At 48.4% G+C, this 17,904-nt stretch overlaps 1 protein-coding gene and 1 long non-coding RNA gene across 2 annotated transcripts in view; both read right to left on the bottom strand.

Annotated features, from left to right (window-relative positions):
* Positions 1–5,824: 5,824 nt before the first annotated feature.
* Positions 5,825–17,904, bottom strand: part of LOC119952145 (zinc finger protein 721-like) — a 33,024-nt gene continuing 20,944 nt past the window's right edge. Inside the window, exons 2-3 of the mRNA XM_038775734.1 lie at positions 11,866–12,876; positions 5,825–7,188 (exon numbers count right to left, since the gene is read on the bottom strand). Coding sequence (XP_038631662.1) covers positions 6,072–7,188; positions 11,866–12,876 — 2,128 coding nt within the window. The 3' untranslated portion in view covers positions 5,825–6,071. The remainder of the gene's footprint in view (positions 7,189–11,865; positions 12,877–17,904) is intronic.
* On the bottom strand, positions 7,411–11,062 carry LOC119952247. The gene is made up of 2 exons (XR_005457786.1): positions 10,179–11,062; positions 7,411–7,550 (listed from the first exon to the last, which is right to left on the bottom strand). It is a non-coding gene; the product is annotated as an uncharacterized LOC119952247 (long non-coding RNA).

Here is a 17,904-nt window from a genome sequence, read left to right as displayed (position 1 = left end):
ATTCAGGGAGGGGGTGAGGAGACTAAACACATGTTACAGCCCCCACCTCCATCACAGTCCCAGGCTTTTGCAGACTGGGCTCCGGATGAGTAATGGCGCCGGGACCTCCCACAATCCACCGCGCCTGGGAAACCGTTCTATCGGCCGCACGGGCCTGTGGCCCGGGTCTGCGCATGTCGAAAGGATGGAGAAACGCGCATGTGCAGAAAGAACCCGCCCTCTAACTTCTCACTGAAATGTTGACCAATGGAAAGGGTCAGCGAACCGGAGGGACGTTGGTCCTCCAACCAATCAGAGGTGTGAATGAAGATAGAGCTTCACACAAAGTGAAACCTCCTCCTGTCTCCAACATCTGTGAGTAAAACATAGAACATTACAGCACAGAACAGGCCCTTCGGCCCTCGATGTTGTGCCGAGCCATGATCACCCTACTCAAACCCACGTATCCACCCTATATCCGTAACCCAACAACCCCCCCCCATACCTTACTTTTTAGGACACTACGGGCAATTTAGCATGGCCAATCCACCTAACCCGCACATCTTTGGACTGTGGGAGGAAACCGGAGCACCCGGAGGAAACCCACGCACACACGAGGAGGACGTGCAGACTCCACACAGACAGTGACCCAGCCGGGAATCGAACCTGGGACCCTGGAGCTGTGAAGCATTTATGCTAACCACCATGCTACCCTTTCTTTTCTCCCCCTTTCCATTTCTTTTCTCATTCTCACCTTCAATTGGTCACTTGCAGCAACTGAAGGGAAAGGAAGTGAATCCAGGGAGGGTGCAGACTCTGGAAAGCTTGGCCCAGGTCTCTCTCTTTTAAAGACATTGACATCCTTTGCTCCCTAAGCTTGACACATTTATTTGTCTGGCTGAAAGGATTCATAAAATTTACTATGCAGAAGGAGGCCAATTGTCCCATTGAGTTTGCACCGGCCCTTGGAAAGACCACCCCACTTATGCCCACTCCGTAACCCAGTAATCCCACCTAAACTTGTTGGACACTAAGGGCAATTTAGCATGGCCAATCCACCTAACTTGCACATCTTTGGACTGTGGGAGGAAACCGCAGCACCCGGAGGAAACCCACGCAGACAAGGGGAGAACGTGCTGACTCCGCACAGACAGTGAACCTGTGGGCACAGCAAGATGTTTGTCTGCATGAAGCTGAAACGTCATTAACACAATGCCCGCGCTCTGATTGGTTGGAGGAACACAGTTCTTCCGGTCCTTCAACTCTTCCCATTGGTTGCTGGCCGACTGGAAAAAATTGGGCAACAGATGTCACGTGGTCATGGATGTTCTTTTGACCTTAATGGGAATAACCGTCACTGAGCATGGGCATCTTCTCCTCTCCCTTGGACGTGCGCAGTCCCTGTATTCCGTCCCCCGCGCAGTGGATAGAGCGGTTTCCCCGGCATGGGGGAGTATGGGAGATTCAGCCGCCATTAACCATCTCCAAACCAGTTTCCAAACCCCTGGGACTGGGATAAAAGTGGGAGTGGGGGGCAGTGACCCCATTCCAGACAAAATGTATATGTCACTGGGTTTGATTCTGACGTCCCCCTTTGAAAACAGTTTGTTAACTTCAGACAACTGGGTAACATATTGAGGAGGGCAACAGTTGAGAGTGAAGCTGAACCCGAGAGTCAGCACCTTCAGGGGAGGAGAATTGTGGAAAAACAGGAGGATAATGGGATGAATTAGTGTTACAATCAATGGGGAAGGAGTGTGTGGAGGCAGAGTCAGAGAGCAGCAGTATTTTCTGTCACATGATCATGAGCTTTGACAATTTTACCAAATCATCTGTGAAACCTGGATTTACAATGTCCGTGAAAACACCTTGGGACGTTTAATTACATTAAATGTGCTGTATGAATGCAGATTACGGTGTTATTGAAGACTGACACTTGAGCTCCTCCACTACCCAGAACACCAAGACCCAGATCATGAACAGTCTGATTAACCAGCTTATTTACACAGATCAGCCCAGCCCACCCATTCTCAGTGAATCTGCTGTTCTCATGCTCCTTTGTAACTCCATCACTGCCCTCACTGTGCTGAGCTCAAGTGTGAATAAAGCATTTATGTCTTCAGATTTTTAGTGTGAGGTTAAACGTATCAGGAGACGACGAATAGGTCGGGTCACTCCTCTCATCAAAATACAAGTCTGAGGGACTAATGGAGAGCTGTAAATTATGAAAAATTTTGATACTCATGGAGAATGTTTTTACTTGTGAGGGTAAGAGCAAAACTAGAAGCTATCAATGTGAGATAATCTAATCAGGAATTCAGGTGAAACCTCTTCCTCAGAGAGTGGTGGGAATGTGGAACTCGCTACCACAGGGATTGGTGGAGGTGAATATCATCAATATATTTATGGGGAAGCTGGATGAACACGAGGGAGAAATGAACAGAGGGATACACTGATAGAGTCAGATGGGAAAGCATGAGAGGAGGCTCAAGTGAAGTATAAACACTGGCATGGATTGGTTGGGCTGTTTCTGTGCTGCATATTCAATGTAATTTAGCCTGGTATTACCTTTAACTCTCTCATAGTCGATTCTGGGTAAAAGAGAAACAGTTTCACTCCCAGAAAAACATTTCTGCTCATTGTTTCCAGCTATTGTCCAATCAGTGCCTCTGGTCAGCCAGGTGTCCGTGTGAGGAGTCAAGGTATTCAATTCAACTGCAAAGATCTCCTGTAATTTGTACCAATATATCTTTGAAGAGCAGATTTTTTTTTCAAATGGACTGGATTATTTAAATTTATCAGGTGTTACTCAATTCGTTAAAGTGCTTAATTATCAGACTATCTGATTCAAATCAGAGAGTTTGTTTTATACAAGACAAAGTAGGCACATGATCAGCACCCCATTCACCATCTCCACCATTGATACCCAGTGGCAGCAATGTGTAGCATCGCCAAGCAGCACACTAACACAGTGGTTAGCACCGTTACTTCACATCGCCAGGGACCGAGGTTTGATTCCTGGCTTGGTCACTGTCTGTGAGGAGTCTGCACATTCTCGTTATGTCTGCGTGGGTTTCGTCCGGGTGCTCTGGTTTCCTCCCACAAGTCCTCAAAGATGTGCTTGTCAGGTGAATTGGACATTCTGAATTCTCCCTCAGTGTACCTGAACAGGTGCCGGAGTGTGGCAACAAGGGGATTTTCACAGTAACTTCATTGCAGTGTTAATGTAAGCCTACTTGTGACAATAATAAAGATTATTATAATAATAAAGAATATTATTACTATCTCCCAACATTTATTTTCTAAGGGGCCTCTGTGGAGTTGAGGTTACAATCAGATCAACCGGGAACTTACTGAATGGTGGAGCAGGCTCGAGGGGCCGAGTGGCCTACTCCTGCTCCTAATTCCGATGTTATCACATCCTTTATAATAGATTGTAGCATTTTACCTCCTACTGATGTCAGGTTAATGGGTCTGTGGTTCCCCGTTTTCTCTCTGCCCCCTTAAATAGTGGGGTTACATTTCCCACCTTCCAATCTGCAGGAACCATTCCAGAATCTATAGGATTTTGAAAGATGATCACAAATGTATCCACTGTCTCTACAGCCGCCTCTGTCAACACTCTGGGATGTAGAGCATCAGCTTTTGGGGCTGTATTAACTTTCAATCCCATTAATTTCTCCAGTGCTACTTTTTCACTAATACTAATCTCTTTCAGTTCCTCGTGATCACTGGTCCCTTGGTTCTCTAGTGTTTTTGGAACAATTTCTGTGTCTTCCTCTATGAAGACAGACACACATTGTTTAGTTTCTCTGCCATTTCCTTATTCCCCATTATAAACTCTCCTATCTCTGCCTGGAATGGACCCACATTGGTCTTTGTAAATCTTTTCCTTTTCACATTCCTATAGGAGCTTTTCCAGGTCTCCCCAGTTTGCTCTCATATTCTATTTTCTCTTTATCAGTTTCTTGATCCTCCTTTGCTGAATTCTAAAACTAGTTCCCAATCCTCGGGCTCACTACTATTTGGGCCACTTTATGAGTCTCCTCCATTGATCTAATGGAATCTTTAACTTTTCTTGTCAGCCAAGATAGCTTCATTATGCTGTTTAATTTTTGCTTCTGAAAGGAATCTATATTTTATGTAAATAAAATGCTTGTGGTTGCCTGTCTATTGTCTATCATCATACAAAGAACAACAAAGAACAAAGGACAGTACAGCACAGGAACAGGCCCTTCGGCCAGCAAGCCTGCTCGGATCATGATGTCTGATTAAACTAAAACCTTCTGTGCTTCCAGGGTCTGTATTCCCTCGGGGTCTATTCCCATCCTATTCATGTATTCGTCAAGATGCCTCTTAAACGTCACTATTATCCCTGCTTCCACCACCTCCGCCCGCAGCGAGTTCCAGGCACTCACCACCCTCTGTGTAAAAAAACTTCCCTCACACATCCCCTCTAAACTTTGCCCCTCGCACCTTAAACCTGTCACCTGGTAATTGACTTTTCCAACCTGGGAAAAAGCTTCTGACTATCCACTCTGTCCATGCCACTCATAACTTCATAAACCTTTATCAGGTTGTCCCGCAACCTCCGTCTTTCCAGTGAAAACAATCCGAGTTCATCCAACCTCTCCTCATAGCTAATCCCCTCTAGGCTCGTCAACATCCTGGTTAACCTCCTCTGTACTCTCTCCAAAGCCTCCACATCCTTTTGGTAATGTGGTGACCAGAATTGTAGGCAATATTCCACGTGTGGCCTAACTAAGGTTCTGTACAGCTGCAGCATGACTTTGCCAATTTTTATACTCAATGCCCCGACCAATGAAAACAAGCATGCCATCTGCCTCCTTAGCTACCTTATCCACCTGCGTTGCCACTTTCAGTGATATGTTTGTTGTAATTTCCCAATCTACCACAGACAACTTGCCCCTCATACCATGTGTTATGGGCCAGGGTTTAGAGAACCCCAAAGTGTATCATGGAGTTCACCTGACCCACGACTTTTACTAGATTGTGGTATGGGGAGCACACAGCCCACTCTACAGGTGTGGTACAGCAGAAATCTAAAAGTAATTTTTAAAGCAAAACAATGTTTATTCTATGAACTCAGTTAACCTTTTTAAAACATACAGTGAACATCTTAGCACCCATCAATTCAAATACACCCCCCAAGGAATACAATACTATAAGTAATCCTTAAACTTTCCTTTTCACATCCGTAAGACAAAAAACCTTTTTACAGAAGCACATCAGGTTTAAATTCTCTACTGAAAGGAGTTATCACTCTGAATTCGCCAAATGATCTAGAGATAGTCTTTAGATGGCAGAGAGATCAAAATTACACCTTCTTTGGCTGGCTTCAGCTCCAACACTAAAACTAAACCAAAATACACAGACACACCCAAGCTTTTCCTCAAAGTGAAACTAAAAAGCAGAGCCAGAGCTCAGCTCAACCCATACTCTTGACATCACTGCAGCCACTTGAGCAGACAAACATTTCTTAAAGTGACATTCCCATGACACCATGACAGTTTCCTTCTGCGAGAAACACCCAGATAAATTGGACAAAAGAATCATGTTATCACCATAGCCCATCTTAGCCCAGCCATGTGGCTGCTTTGGGAACTAAATATCTTCCAACATGCAAACACCTTTTCATTCTGTGCTCCTCGTCAAACTTTGAACCAGGTAATCGCAACTAGCCTCAAAAATGGTCAGCCCACCGGAGGCAGAGGTGTTAGACCGGCCAGTCCAGCAGAAAGAAACCCTCCAATCATCACCATTCACCAGATGTCAGAATGAACAAAATGCAGTCCTGGATGTCAGTGAGAGCAGAAACAATAACAACGGAGCCAACATCTGGAATTTATTGTGAACTTGTTGGAGTCACAACAGGTGCGGTGAATCACAAAACCCCGCCCCACATTGAGAGCAGATGAATGGTCTCTCCCCAGAATTAACTCACTAGTGTCTCCGTAGTTGGGACGGATCATTGAATGTCTCCCCTGCTCAGAGCAGGTGAATGGCTTTTTCCAGGTGAGAACTCGCTAGTGTTCCTGCAGGGCGTATGGATATCTGGATCCCTTCTCTCACTAAGAGCAGGTTAACGGCTTCTCCCCTGTGTGAACTCGCTGGTGTGTCTGCAGGCTGGATAACCGAGTGAATCCCTTCTCACACTCAGAACAGGTAAACGGCCTCTCTCCAGTGTGAACTCGCTGGTGTATCCGCAGGTTCGATGAAGTAGTGAATCTCTTCTTACACTGAGAGCAGGAGAACGGCCTCTCCCCAGTGTGAAGCCGCTGATGTATCCGCAGGCTCTTTAAAGTAGTGAATCTCTTCTCACACTGAGAGCAGATGAACGGCCTCTCCCCAGTGTGACCTCGCTGGTGTATCCGCAGGCTCGATGAGGTAGTGAATCCCTTCCCACACTGAGAGCAGGCGAATGGCCTCTCCCCAGTGTGGCCTCGCTGATGTATCCGCAGAGTGGATGAATCACCAAATCCCTTCCCACACTGAAAGCAGATGAATGGCCTCTCCCCAGTGTGAACTCGCTGGTGTGATTGCAGGGCGGATAACTGAGTGAATGCCAACCCACACTGAGAGCAGGTGAACGGCCTCTCCCCAGTGTGAACTCGCTGGTGTATCTGTAGATCAGATGATTGAGTGAATCCCTTCCCACACTGAGAACAGGTGAACGGCCTCTCCCCAGTGTGAACTCGCTGGTGTCTCCGCAGGCTCGATAAAGTAGTGAATCCCTTCTCACACTGAGAGCAAGTGAATGGTCTCTCCCCAGTGTGAATTCTCTGGTGTGACTGCAGGCTGGATAACTGAGTGAATCCCTTCTCACACTGAGTACAGGTGAATGGCTTCTCTCCAGTGTGAACTCGCTGGTGTGTCTGCAGGGCGCATAACAGAGTGAATCCCTTCCCACACACAGAGCAGGTGAATGGCTTCTCCCCAGTGTGAACTCGCTGATGTATCCGCACGCTCGATAAAGTAGTGAATCCCTTCTCACACTGAGAACAGGTGAATGGCTTTGCCCCAGTGTGAACTCGCTGGTGTGTCCGCAGGGCGGACAACTGAATAAATCCCTTCTCACACACAGAGCAGGTGAATGGCCTCTCCCCAGTGTGAATGCGTCGATGAGCTTCCAGCTGTGATGGGGCCCTGAATCCCTTCCCACAGTCCCCACATTTCCACGGTTTCTCCAGGGTGGGGGTCTCCTCGTGTCTCTCCATGTTTGTCGATCAGTTGAAGCCTCGTCCACACAAAGAACACGTGTCCGGTCCCTCCCCGCTGTGAATGGTGAGATGTTTTTTCAGGCTGTGTAACTGGTTAAGGCTCTTTCCACAGTCAGTGCTCTGGAACACTCTCACTCGGGTGTGTGTGTGTCTCGGTGCTTTTCCAGTCACATTGATGTTTAAAATCTTCTGAAGCAGACAGAAAAGACAAACATTTCTCCTTTTAGATTCAAAGTCCGGTGATATTCAGTTCCAAGGAATTGAGAGACTCAGTCAGATTGAGACGTGAAGTTTGAGATTTCTGTCTGTAATTCCTCCTCTTCTAATATCCTGTAAAAACAATTTGCAAAAGACATCACTGTCAGTACAGGATAGAAATTCAGAACAGACATTTCTAATTCCTGGAGAACATTCTTTCCACTCTCATTCCCCAAAAGGTGTAAATCTCCATCCCACACACTCTCCCTCCATTCTCACTCTGCTGCATCTAATATTCACCCTCCCAATTCTCCTGAAGGTGCACATTCAGGCTGATTTGACAGATCCATGCTCACTGCTTCCTGTCCTGGTCACAGAGATCATAACAAATAGGAGTTGCAGTTGGCCATTCGCCCCATCGAGCCTGCTCGTCTATTCTGTGGGATCATTGGCCAATCGATGTCAGCGACATTCTCCGTGTTATTGACCAGAGGCTGAATGTGCTGACTCAATATTTGTCAGTACATGAGCCGAGCTGTAAAACACCAAGGAAAGGATCAACGATCCCGAGGAGAGAATCCTGAATGTTGAGCAAGATGCCTCCTCGGCGGAGGCAGGAATGAAATCCTTGGAGAACCGGCTGGGGGAGTGGCCTGGGGGATGTCCTGTCGGACTTGGAGAACCGAGGGTCAGAGAAAGAACATCCGAGTCGTCGGCCTGCCAGAAAGTGTGGAGGGTAAGGCTCCCGTTAGGTTCTTCGAGGATCGGCTGCCACGTTTTCTCAAGCTGGATGTGAAGCCTCGGTGTTTCAAATTAGTAAGGGCATCAGATCCTGTCTTTGAGGCAAAAGGATAGTTTTCATCCCAGGCCTGTAATCATTCACTTCCACAACTTGAAAGATCACCAGAGTGTCCTGGAGACGGGTAAGGTGAGGTGGGGCCTGGCTCCATGAGGGAGTGAGGATTTCCTTCTTCCAGGACATTTCGGCAGACACACAAACGAAGCATCGAGGCTTCGATGAAGTTCGAAGGGAACTCAAGGCTCCGAGAGAGAATTATGTCGGTTTTTTTGTGACTCTGAAAATTGTATCTGACAACTCCATCAAGTCTTTCAATAATCCGACTACTGCCTTGGCCTTAATTAAATCCATGAAGCGCAAGGATTTGGAAGGATGGTTTGCTGCTTGGACTAACTCAGGCTCTAATCTGGACTCTTTCCCTATCATGGTGTTGTTGTCTGAATTTGTTATCTTTTATCCTGTTGAAGAGAGTTGTTATTCTGTGAGCGCCAATTGAATGTCTTCTTCTCCTTGAGTGTTACAGGGACTCGTAGTATGTTATCTTAGTTATGGTAGATATGCAGTGTGCTTATTATCTGTCATCTTTCTTCTATTATCCAAGGGTTAATCATGGCAGAACCAAGTGGCGCCATTGCCGAAGGGTGGGTGGTGGTGGATGCAGGTCTTCACGGGTGAGTCTAAAATGTGGGAGGGATATTCAATCCCATTCGCTTTTTGGCCCTTCTTTTTTTCTCCCCATTTTGGAGAAGGTATCCTGAGGGTAACGACAGTCTGGCCGTGGGGTTAATCCTCCGGGTCCTCAGTCTTATTGAGGAATGTCCCCATGGATCTATTGTGGTGGGGATTCTTTTGTATTTTTGTTATTATGGGAGGGTTTATGTGTTGTTGACTTTATCCTACTCTGGTACAGACGGGGCTTTTATCCATGAAAGGAGCAGTTTGGGGACACTTTGGTGCCTCTGGTGTAAAGTGAGTTGGAGGAGGGGGTAATGGTGCACGCCCGATTGTGGCGTGAAAATCTGTTCCTGTTCTCTCTGTCGCCTAACAAATGGAGGCAGTTAACCTGCAAATTTTCTCAGGGAATGTCCAGGGCATTCATCACCCTATCAGAAGGAAAAAGATCCTCTCCTTTCGTAAGGAGAAAGTCGACATAGCTTTATTACAGGAAACCCATTTAGCAAGGTGGCACAGTGGTTGGCGCAGATGCCTTACAGCGGCAGGGACACAAGTTCAATACGGGCCTCGAGCGACTGCCTGGTTTGCACCTTCTCCTCGTGTCTGCGTGGGTTTTCTCTGGGTTCTCCGGTTTCCTCCCACAGGGCAAAGATGTGCAGGTTAGGTGGATTGGCTATGCAAAAAAGCCCCTTCGTGTTCAAATAGGTTAGGTGGGGTTACTGGGTGACAGTGATACGGTGGAGGCATGGGCCTAGGTCGGGTGCTCTTTCAAAGGCAGGTGCTGCATCAATGGGCTGAAAGGCATCCTTCTGTACTGTAGGGATTCTATGATGAGGAACACTTTAAATTGAGGCCGGATTGGGTGGGAAGGATTTTTTCGCCTTTTTGTCATCAAGTAGCAGGGGTGTGACAATCCTTATTAATAAAATATCCCTTTTAAGGTTGAAACCTACACCAAGGATAAAGGAAGTAGATATGTGATCATTAGAGGTTTGGTGCATGGAGATGTTGTTCAATAATGAATGTTTATGGATCCCCGAATGACTCCGCAGAGTTCATAACAAAGGCCTTTGTGGATTTTGCAGTTAGCTTCGACTAACTCTTTTGTGGTTGGTGACTTCAACTCCCGGTTTACCAGCCCCAGCCTAGCCCCCCCCCCCCCCCCCCCCCCCCCGCCCTCCCCCACCCACCACCACGCTACAAGCTGGGGCGATGATCTCGGCTTGTGAAGAGATGGGTTATGTGGATGTTTGGAGAACTTTGCCCCCGAGGGGCGGAGATTTTACCTTCTTTCCTGTCCCACAGCAATGTCAGACTAGAATCGCCGACTTCTTCGTGCCGAGGATGACCTGGTGTCCGCTTGCACAACAGGGAACATCACAAACCAACTCCCCTGTTTTTCTGGAGGTTCTGCTCGAGGGCTCAGCTCCAGGTCGAGAATGCGGAGGTTTGATGCCTCCTTGATCAGAGATACTTCATTCACTGCACATTATAAGGAAGAGTTTGAGTTCTTCCGTTAACTGGGCCCCTGGTATTTCCCCTCCAGCCGTGTAAAGTTCATGCCGGAGGGGGTGATGATTTGTGTCCCTGCTGCTGATGAAAGGTGCAGAATGCTGGAAAACCAGCGGCATCTGGAGGTTTGTTTGCTGAAGGTCCAGGAGGAAGTTTCCGTCTGAGTGCAGCTCAGTCACACCAACCCCGCGCTCTGATTGGCTGGAGGACCAGAGTCCTTCCGGTCGCGCAATTCTTCCCATTGGCCAATGCCTCAGCAGGAAGGTCAGGAAGTGAACTCCACTGCACATGCACAGCTTCCACACTCCTTCAGAGCCGGGATCGAACCTGGGACCTCGGCGCCGTGAGACAGCAGGGCTAACCCACTGCGCCACCGTGCTGCCATGCCCGAGAGGTGTTGACCAATGGGAAGATTTGGAGGACCGGATGGACCCGGTCCTCCAACCAACAGACTGCGGGCTGTGTGTGAATGACGATTGAGGTTCACACAGACTGAAACTTCTTTCTGAGTCAAACCTCCAAGTAGAACACTTTGTTTCCACTTTAGCGACTTTTTTTTGAGTCCATTGACCCTTCTACAGAACTGTTACAAGAAGGAACAACAAACGTTAACCCTGTTTCTCTCGCCACAGATGTGGCACAGTGGTTAGCACTACTGCCTCACAGCGCCAGTGACCAGAGTTGAATTCCAGCCTTGGATGACTGTGTGGAGTTTGTACATTCTTCCAGTGTCCGTGTGGGTTCCCTCTGGGTGAGCCCGTTTTCTCCCATGTGCAGGTTTGGTGGATTGACTGTGCTAAATTGCGCCTTAGTGTCCAAAGGTTAAGTGGGGTTACGTGGAGAGGGCAGGGGAAGTGCGTCTGGGTGGGGTGCTCTTTTGTAGGGTAGGTGAAAACCCGATGGGCCAAATAGCCTCCTTCTGCATTGTAGGTGTTCTATCCTGCTGCCAGACCTATTGAGTTAAACTCGCATTTTCTGTTTTTACTCTACATTACACACATTTTTAATCCACTAATTATGTTTATCGAACCACTGTACCATCAACTACTAGAAGCAGTGTGTTGATGTTTCATTCTCTCTCACAGTCTGATTTGATGGGTCTGTCTGGTGGTATTTCCCTGGTACTATCCATGTGGTCGGGTGTTTGTGTATTTTAAGGAGCAGGTAGAACCTCCTTGGTTCTACCTGTTGTCCCCTAGGGGCTTTTCACAGTAACTTTACTTGAAGCCTACTTGTGACAATAAGCGATTTTCATTTCATTTTAGCCAGAATATTAGCCCCTGTAAATGGGCTGGAGTTTGTTATCAGCAGAAAGAGACCCAAATGAACATGGTTCAGTCCTGAATGTGAGGAACAGCAAAATCCAATCACTGCGGTTACTTGTGGGCTCGTTGGTGTCTCCGCAGGTTGGGTGAAGTGGTGAATCTCTTCCCACCCTCGGAGCAGGTGAATGGCCTCTCCCCAGGGTGAATTCGCTGGTGCTTCACCAGCTTGGATGACTCAGTGAATCTCTTCCCACAATCGGAGCAGGCGAATGGCCTCTCCCCAGTGTGAATTCGCTGATGTACAGTGAGGTGAGAGGAGTGTCTGAACCCAGTCCCGCAGTGAGAGCACCTGAATGGTCTCTCATTAGTGTGAACACGTTGATGGCTCATCAGATCCCCAGAACGTTTAAAGCACTTCCCGCAGTCTGGACATTGAAACGGTCTCTCATCAGTGTGAACTCGCTGGTGACTCAGCAGGTGGGATGACTTAGTGAATCCTTTCCCACACACTGAGCAGGTGAATGGTCTCTCCCCAGTGTGCACTCGCTGGTGTGTGGACAGAGCGGATGACTCAGTGAATCCCTTCCCACACTTGGAGGAGGTGAATGGTCCCTCCCTAGTGTGAATTCGCTGGTGTGTCAGCAAGTTGGTTAACTGAGTGAATCTCTTCCCACACTCGGAGCAGGTGAATGGCCTCTCCCCAGTGTGAATTCGCTGATGTACAGTGAGCTCAGATGATTGTCTGAACCCAGTCCCGCAGTGAGAGCACTTGAATGGCTTCTCATTAGTGTGAACACGTTGATGGCAGATCAGATCCCCAGAACGTTTAAAGCACTTCCCGCAGTCTGGACATGGAAACGGTCTCTCATCAGTGTGAACTCGCTGGTGACTCCGCAGGTTGGCTGAAATAGTGAATTCCTTCCCACACTTGGAGCAGGTGAATGGTCTCTCATCATGGTGAACTCGCTGGTGACTCAGCAGGTTGGATGACTGAGTGAATCCCTTCCCACACTCTGAGCAGGTGAATGGTCTCTCCCCAGTGTGACTGCGTCGATGTGTTTCCAGCTTGGATGGGGAAATGAATCCTTTCCCACAGTCCGCACATTTCCACGGTTTCTCCTCCGTGTGACTGCATTTGTGTCTTGTGAGGCCTGATGATCGAGCAAATCCTCGTCCACACACACAACACGTGTACGGTTTCTCCCCACTGTGAATGATGCTTTTTCCTTCCATGCTCAAAGTACGATGATGTTCAGGATATGGTAAATTGAGGACTCTGTCAAATCCTGATGTGATGCTTGGTTTGAGTTTCTGGACTTTGAATCCTCCCCTTCGAACACCCTGTGAAAATGATTGAAAACCAAAAATAGGGAGTGAGAGAGAACCCACAAAAACACAAAGGCAGGTTGTGAAATTGAGCTGAATGAATCTGGTCATTTGTGGGGCCGGCACTGGAAAAACGTGACCATGAAAACTGCTGGATTGTTATAAAAACCCAACTGACCTCTTTGGGAGGAGAGAGAAAGAGGTGAAGGGGGATTTTGTATATCGCCATGACATATTAAGAGAGCAGTTGGCAAAGCAAATTCGATCTTGAGCTCATAAACAGTAATATTTAGGGGCAGCACAGTAGCATTGTGGATAGCATAATTGCTTCACAACTCCAGGGTCCCAGGTTCGATTCCAGCTTGGGTCACTGTCTGTGTGGAGTCTGCACATCCTCCCCGTGTGCGTGGGTATCCTCTGGGTGCTCCGGTTTCTTCCCACAGTCCAAAGATGTGCAGGTTAGGTGGATTGGCCATAATAAATTGCCCTTAGTGTCCAAAATTGCCCTTAGTGTTGGGTGGAGTTATGGGGATAGAGTGGAGGTGTTGACCTTGGGTAGGATATTCTTTCCAAGAGCTGGTGCAGACTCGATGGGCCGAATGGCCTCCTTCTGCACTGTAATATTGATACCAAAACTATGCTTCGGGTGGCACGGTGGTTAGCACTGTTGCCTCACAGCACCAGGGACCCGGGTTCAATTGCGGCCTTGGTGACTGTCTGTGTGGAGTTTGAACTTTCTCCCCCTGTCTGCGTGGGTTTCCAGCCGGTGCTCAGGTTTACTCTAACAGTCCACAGAAGGGAAAGTTAGGTGGATTTCCCTTGATAAATTGCCCCTTAGTGTCCAGGGATATGCAGATTAGGTGGGGCTATGGGGTCACAGGGACAGGGTAGGGGTGTGGGCCTAGGCAGGGTGCCCTTTCAGAGAATCAGTGCAGACTCGATGGACCGAATGGCCTCCTTCTGCACTGTAGGAATTCTATGGTTCTAATTCTATTCTATGAATCTTTATAAAGCTCTGGCCACCACTCTTCAGGAAGGATGTGAAGGTTCTTGGAGAAGGTGCAGAGGAGATTTACTAGAATGGTTCCAGCAAAGGAGGTTGAGGGGAGATTTGATTCAGATACACAAGATTATGCCAGATTTCCATCAGGTGGACAAAGAAACTCTGTTTCCATTCACTGATCGTACAAGCAGTCGGGTCACAGATCGAAAGTTTTGGGTAAAACCTGGATTGAACAATATAAGACACTGAAGGGTTTTGACAGGGTGGATGTGGAGAGGATGTTTCCTCTTGTGGGAGAATCTAGAACAAGGGGGTCACTGTTGCAAAGTGAGGGGTCACCCAGTTCAGATGGGGATAAGATTCTGTTTCTCGAGGGTTAAAAGACAGGGGGTGGCATAGTGCTTAGCACTGCTGCCTCACAGCACCAAGGACCCGGGTTCAATTCCCACCCTGACTGTGTGGATTTTGCACTTTCTCCCCGTGTCTGTGTGGGTTTCCTCCGGGTGCTCCGGTTTCCTCCCACTGTTCAAAGATGTGCAGATTAGGTTGAATTGGTTAGGATTGTATTCGCTGGAGTTCAGAAGAATGAGGGGGGATCTCATCGAAACCGATAAAAAATGGGTGGTGCAGTGGTTAGCACTGCTGTCTCATGTCGCCAAGGACCCAGGTTCCATCCCGGCCCCGGGTCACTGTCTGTGTGGAGTTTGCACATTCTCCCTGTGTTTGCATGGGTCTCACCCCCACAAATCTAAAGATGTGCAGGGTAGGTAGATTGGCCATGCTAAAATTGCCCCTTAAGTGCAAAAAAAGAATTGGGGGCTCTAAATTTATGTTAGAAAAAAACAGGGCGAGACAGAGTAGATTCAGGAAGGATGTTCCTGATAGTGGGTGTGTCCAGAAATAGGGGTCACAGTCTGAGGATACGGGGTAGACCATTTAGGACAGAGATGAGGAGAAATTTCTTCACCCAGAGAGCGGTGAGCCTGTGGAATTCGTCGCCACAGGAACTAATTAAGGCTAAAACATTGCATGTTTTCAAGAAGTAGTTAGATACAGCACTGAGCGTGAAGGGGATCAAAGGATATGGGGGTAAAGCAGGATTAGGCTATTGAGCCGCATCAGCTCTGATCGTAATGAATGGTGGAGCAGACTCAAAGGGCCAAATGGTCTCCTCCTGCTTCTATTTTCTACCTTGCTCTGTATCTGTGCATGTAAATGGTCCAGGGGGTATGAGGAAGAATGCTTTTACACAGCCAGTGGCAATGACCTTAAACATGCTGCCTGTGAGGAAGTTTGGAAATAGACACAATAAATGATTTTTTTTAAAAACTGGATAGATCCCTGAGAAATAAAGCTGTTTGGATACAGAGACAGAGCAGGAGAATGACTCTGACTGGATTGCTCCAGATAATAATAATATGTATTAGTGTCACAAGTAGGCTTACATTAACACTGCAATGAAGTTACTGTGAAAATCCCCATGTCGCTACATTCCGGCTCCTGTTCGGGTACACAGAGCGAGAATTCAGAATGTTTCAATGCCAGGAGCATCCGGAATAAGGTAGGTGAACTTGGAGCGTGGATTGGTGCTTGGGACTACGATGTTGTGACCATTACGGAGACATGGGGCGGAATTCTCCGACCCCTGCAGGGTTGGGGAATTGCCTGGGGCCAGTGCAAATCCCGCCCCCGCCGTGGCCGGAATTCTCCGCCACCCGGGAATCGGCGGGAGCGGGAATCACGCCGCGCTGATCGGTGTGCCCCCTGCGGCGATTCTCCGGCCCGCAATGGGCCGAAGTCCCGCCGCTGACAGGCCTCTCCCGCCGGCGGGAATTGGAGCACCTCTGGTGCCAGCGGGAGCAGGCGGCCGAACGGGCCCCGGGGTCCTGGGGGGGTTGCGGGGCGATCGGACCCCGGGGGGTGCCCCCACGGTGGCCTGGCCCGCGATCGTGGCCCACCGATCGGAGTGTGGGCCAGTGCCGTGGGGGCACTCTTTTTTTTCCGCCGCTGCCACGGCCTCCATCATGGCTGAGGCGGAAGAGACCCCCCTACCGCGCATGCGCCGGTGGTAATGTCAGCAGCCGCTGAAGCACCGGCGCATGCGCGGACCGGCGAAGGCCTTTTGGCCAGCCCCGACGCCGGGCGCCAAAGGCGGTTGGCGCCGGTTTTGGCGCCGGCCAGCGCAGCGGAAACCACTCCGGCGCGGACCTAGCCCCTAAAGGGGCGGAGAATTCTGCACCTTTGGGGAGGCCCGACGCCGGAGTGGTTGGCGCCACTCCCCTACGCCGGGTCCCCCCGCCCCGCCGGGTAGAGGAGAATCCCGGCCATGGTTAGAACAGGGACAGGAATGGTTGTTGGAAGTTCCAGGGTATAGATGTTTCAGTAAGAGTAGGGAAGGTGGTAAAAGAGATGGAGGAGTATCATTATTAATCAAGGATAGTTTAACGGCTGCAGAAAGGCAGTTCGAAGGGGATCTGCCTACTGAGGTAATCTGGGCCGAAGTTAGAAATAGGAAAGGAGCGGTCACGTTGTCAGGAGTTTTCTATAGTCCCCCAAATAGTAATAGAGATGTGGAGGAAGAAATTGCAAAACAGATTATGGATAGGTGTGGAGGTCTCAGGGTAGTTGTCATGGGTGACTTTAACTTTCCAAATATTGATTGGAAACTTTATAGGTTGAACAGTTCGGAGGGGGGCAGTTTTTGTACAGTGTGTGCAGGAGGGTTTCCTGACACAATATAGGGATAGGCCGACAAGAGGGGGGCCACATTGGATTTGGTACTGGGTAATGAACTGGGCCAAGTGTTAGATTTGTTTGTGGGAAAGTACTTTGTAGATAGTGACCACAATTCGGTGTCTTTCACTTTTGCACTGGAGGGGGATAGGGCCATACGGCAGGGCAAGGTTTATAATTGGGGGAGGGGTAATTATGATGCAATTAGGCAAGAATTAGGGAGCATAAGATGGGAACAGATACTGTCAGGGAAAGGCACAAATGAAAAGTGGAGCTTGTTCAAGGAACAAATACTGTGTGTCCTTGATAGGTATGTCCTTGTCAGGCAGGGAGGAAATGGCCGTGTGAGGGAACCATTGTTCACAAAAGAAGTTGAATGTCTTGTCAAGAGGAAAAAAGAAGTGTATGTAAGGATGAGAAAACAAGGTTCAGTTGGGTCGCTTGAGGGTTACAAGGTAGCAAGGAATGAGCTAAAAAACAGGGCTTAGGAGAGCTTGGAGGGGGTATGAGAAGTCCTTGGCGGGTCGGATCAAGGAAAACCCCAAGGCTTTTTGCACTTATGTGAGAAATAAAAGAATGACCAGGGTGAGGTTAGGGTTGGTCAAGGACAGTAGTGGGATATCGTGCATGGAGTCAGAAGAAATAGGAGATGCGTTGAATTAATACTTTTCTTCAGTGTTCACCAAGGAGAGGGGCCATGTTTTTGAGGACGAGTGTGTGATACAGGCAGGTAGGCTGGAGGAGATACATGTTCTGAGGAACGATGTATTAGCAATTTTGAAAAACTTTAGTGTCTACAAGTCCCCTGGGCCAGATTGGATATATCCAAGGATTCTTTGGGAGGCAAAGGATGAGATTTCAGAGCCTTTAGCTTTGACCTTTGGGTCCTCACTGTCCACGGCAATAGTGCCAGAGGACTGGAGAGTGGCAAATGCTGTTCCTCTGTTCAAGAAACGGAATAGGAATGACCCTGGTAATTATAGGCCGGTTAGTCTTACCTCGGTGGTTGGCAAGTTAATGGAAAAGGTCCTGAAGGATAGGATTTATGGCCATTTGGAAAGATGCAGCTTAATCCGGGATAGTCAAAACGGGTTTGTGAAGGGTAAGTCTTGCCTCACAAATTTGATTGAATTCTTTGAGGAGGTAACTAAGTGTGTAGATTAAGGTAGAGCA

The sequence above is a fragment of the Scyliorhinus canicula genome, chromosome 17 (assembly GCF_902713615.1).
Source record: "Scyliorhinus canicula chromosome 17, sScyCan1.1, whole genome shotgun sequence".
NCBI classification, from domain to species: Eukaryota; Metazoa; Chordata; class Chondrichthyes; order Carcharhiniformes; family Scyliorhinidae; genus Scyliorhinus; species Scyliorhinus canicula.
Note: the sequence above shows the minus strand (reverse complement) of the source record. Positions and strands in the feature narration are given on the sequence as shown.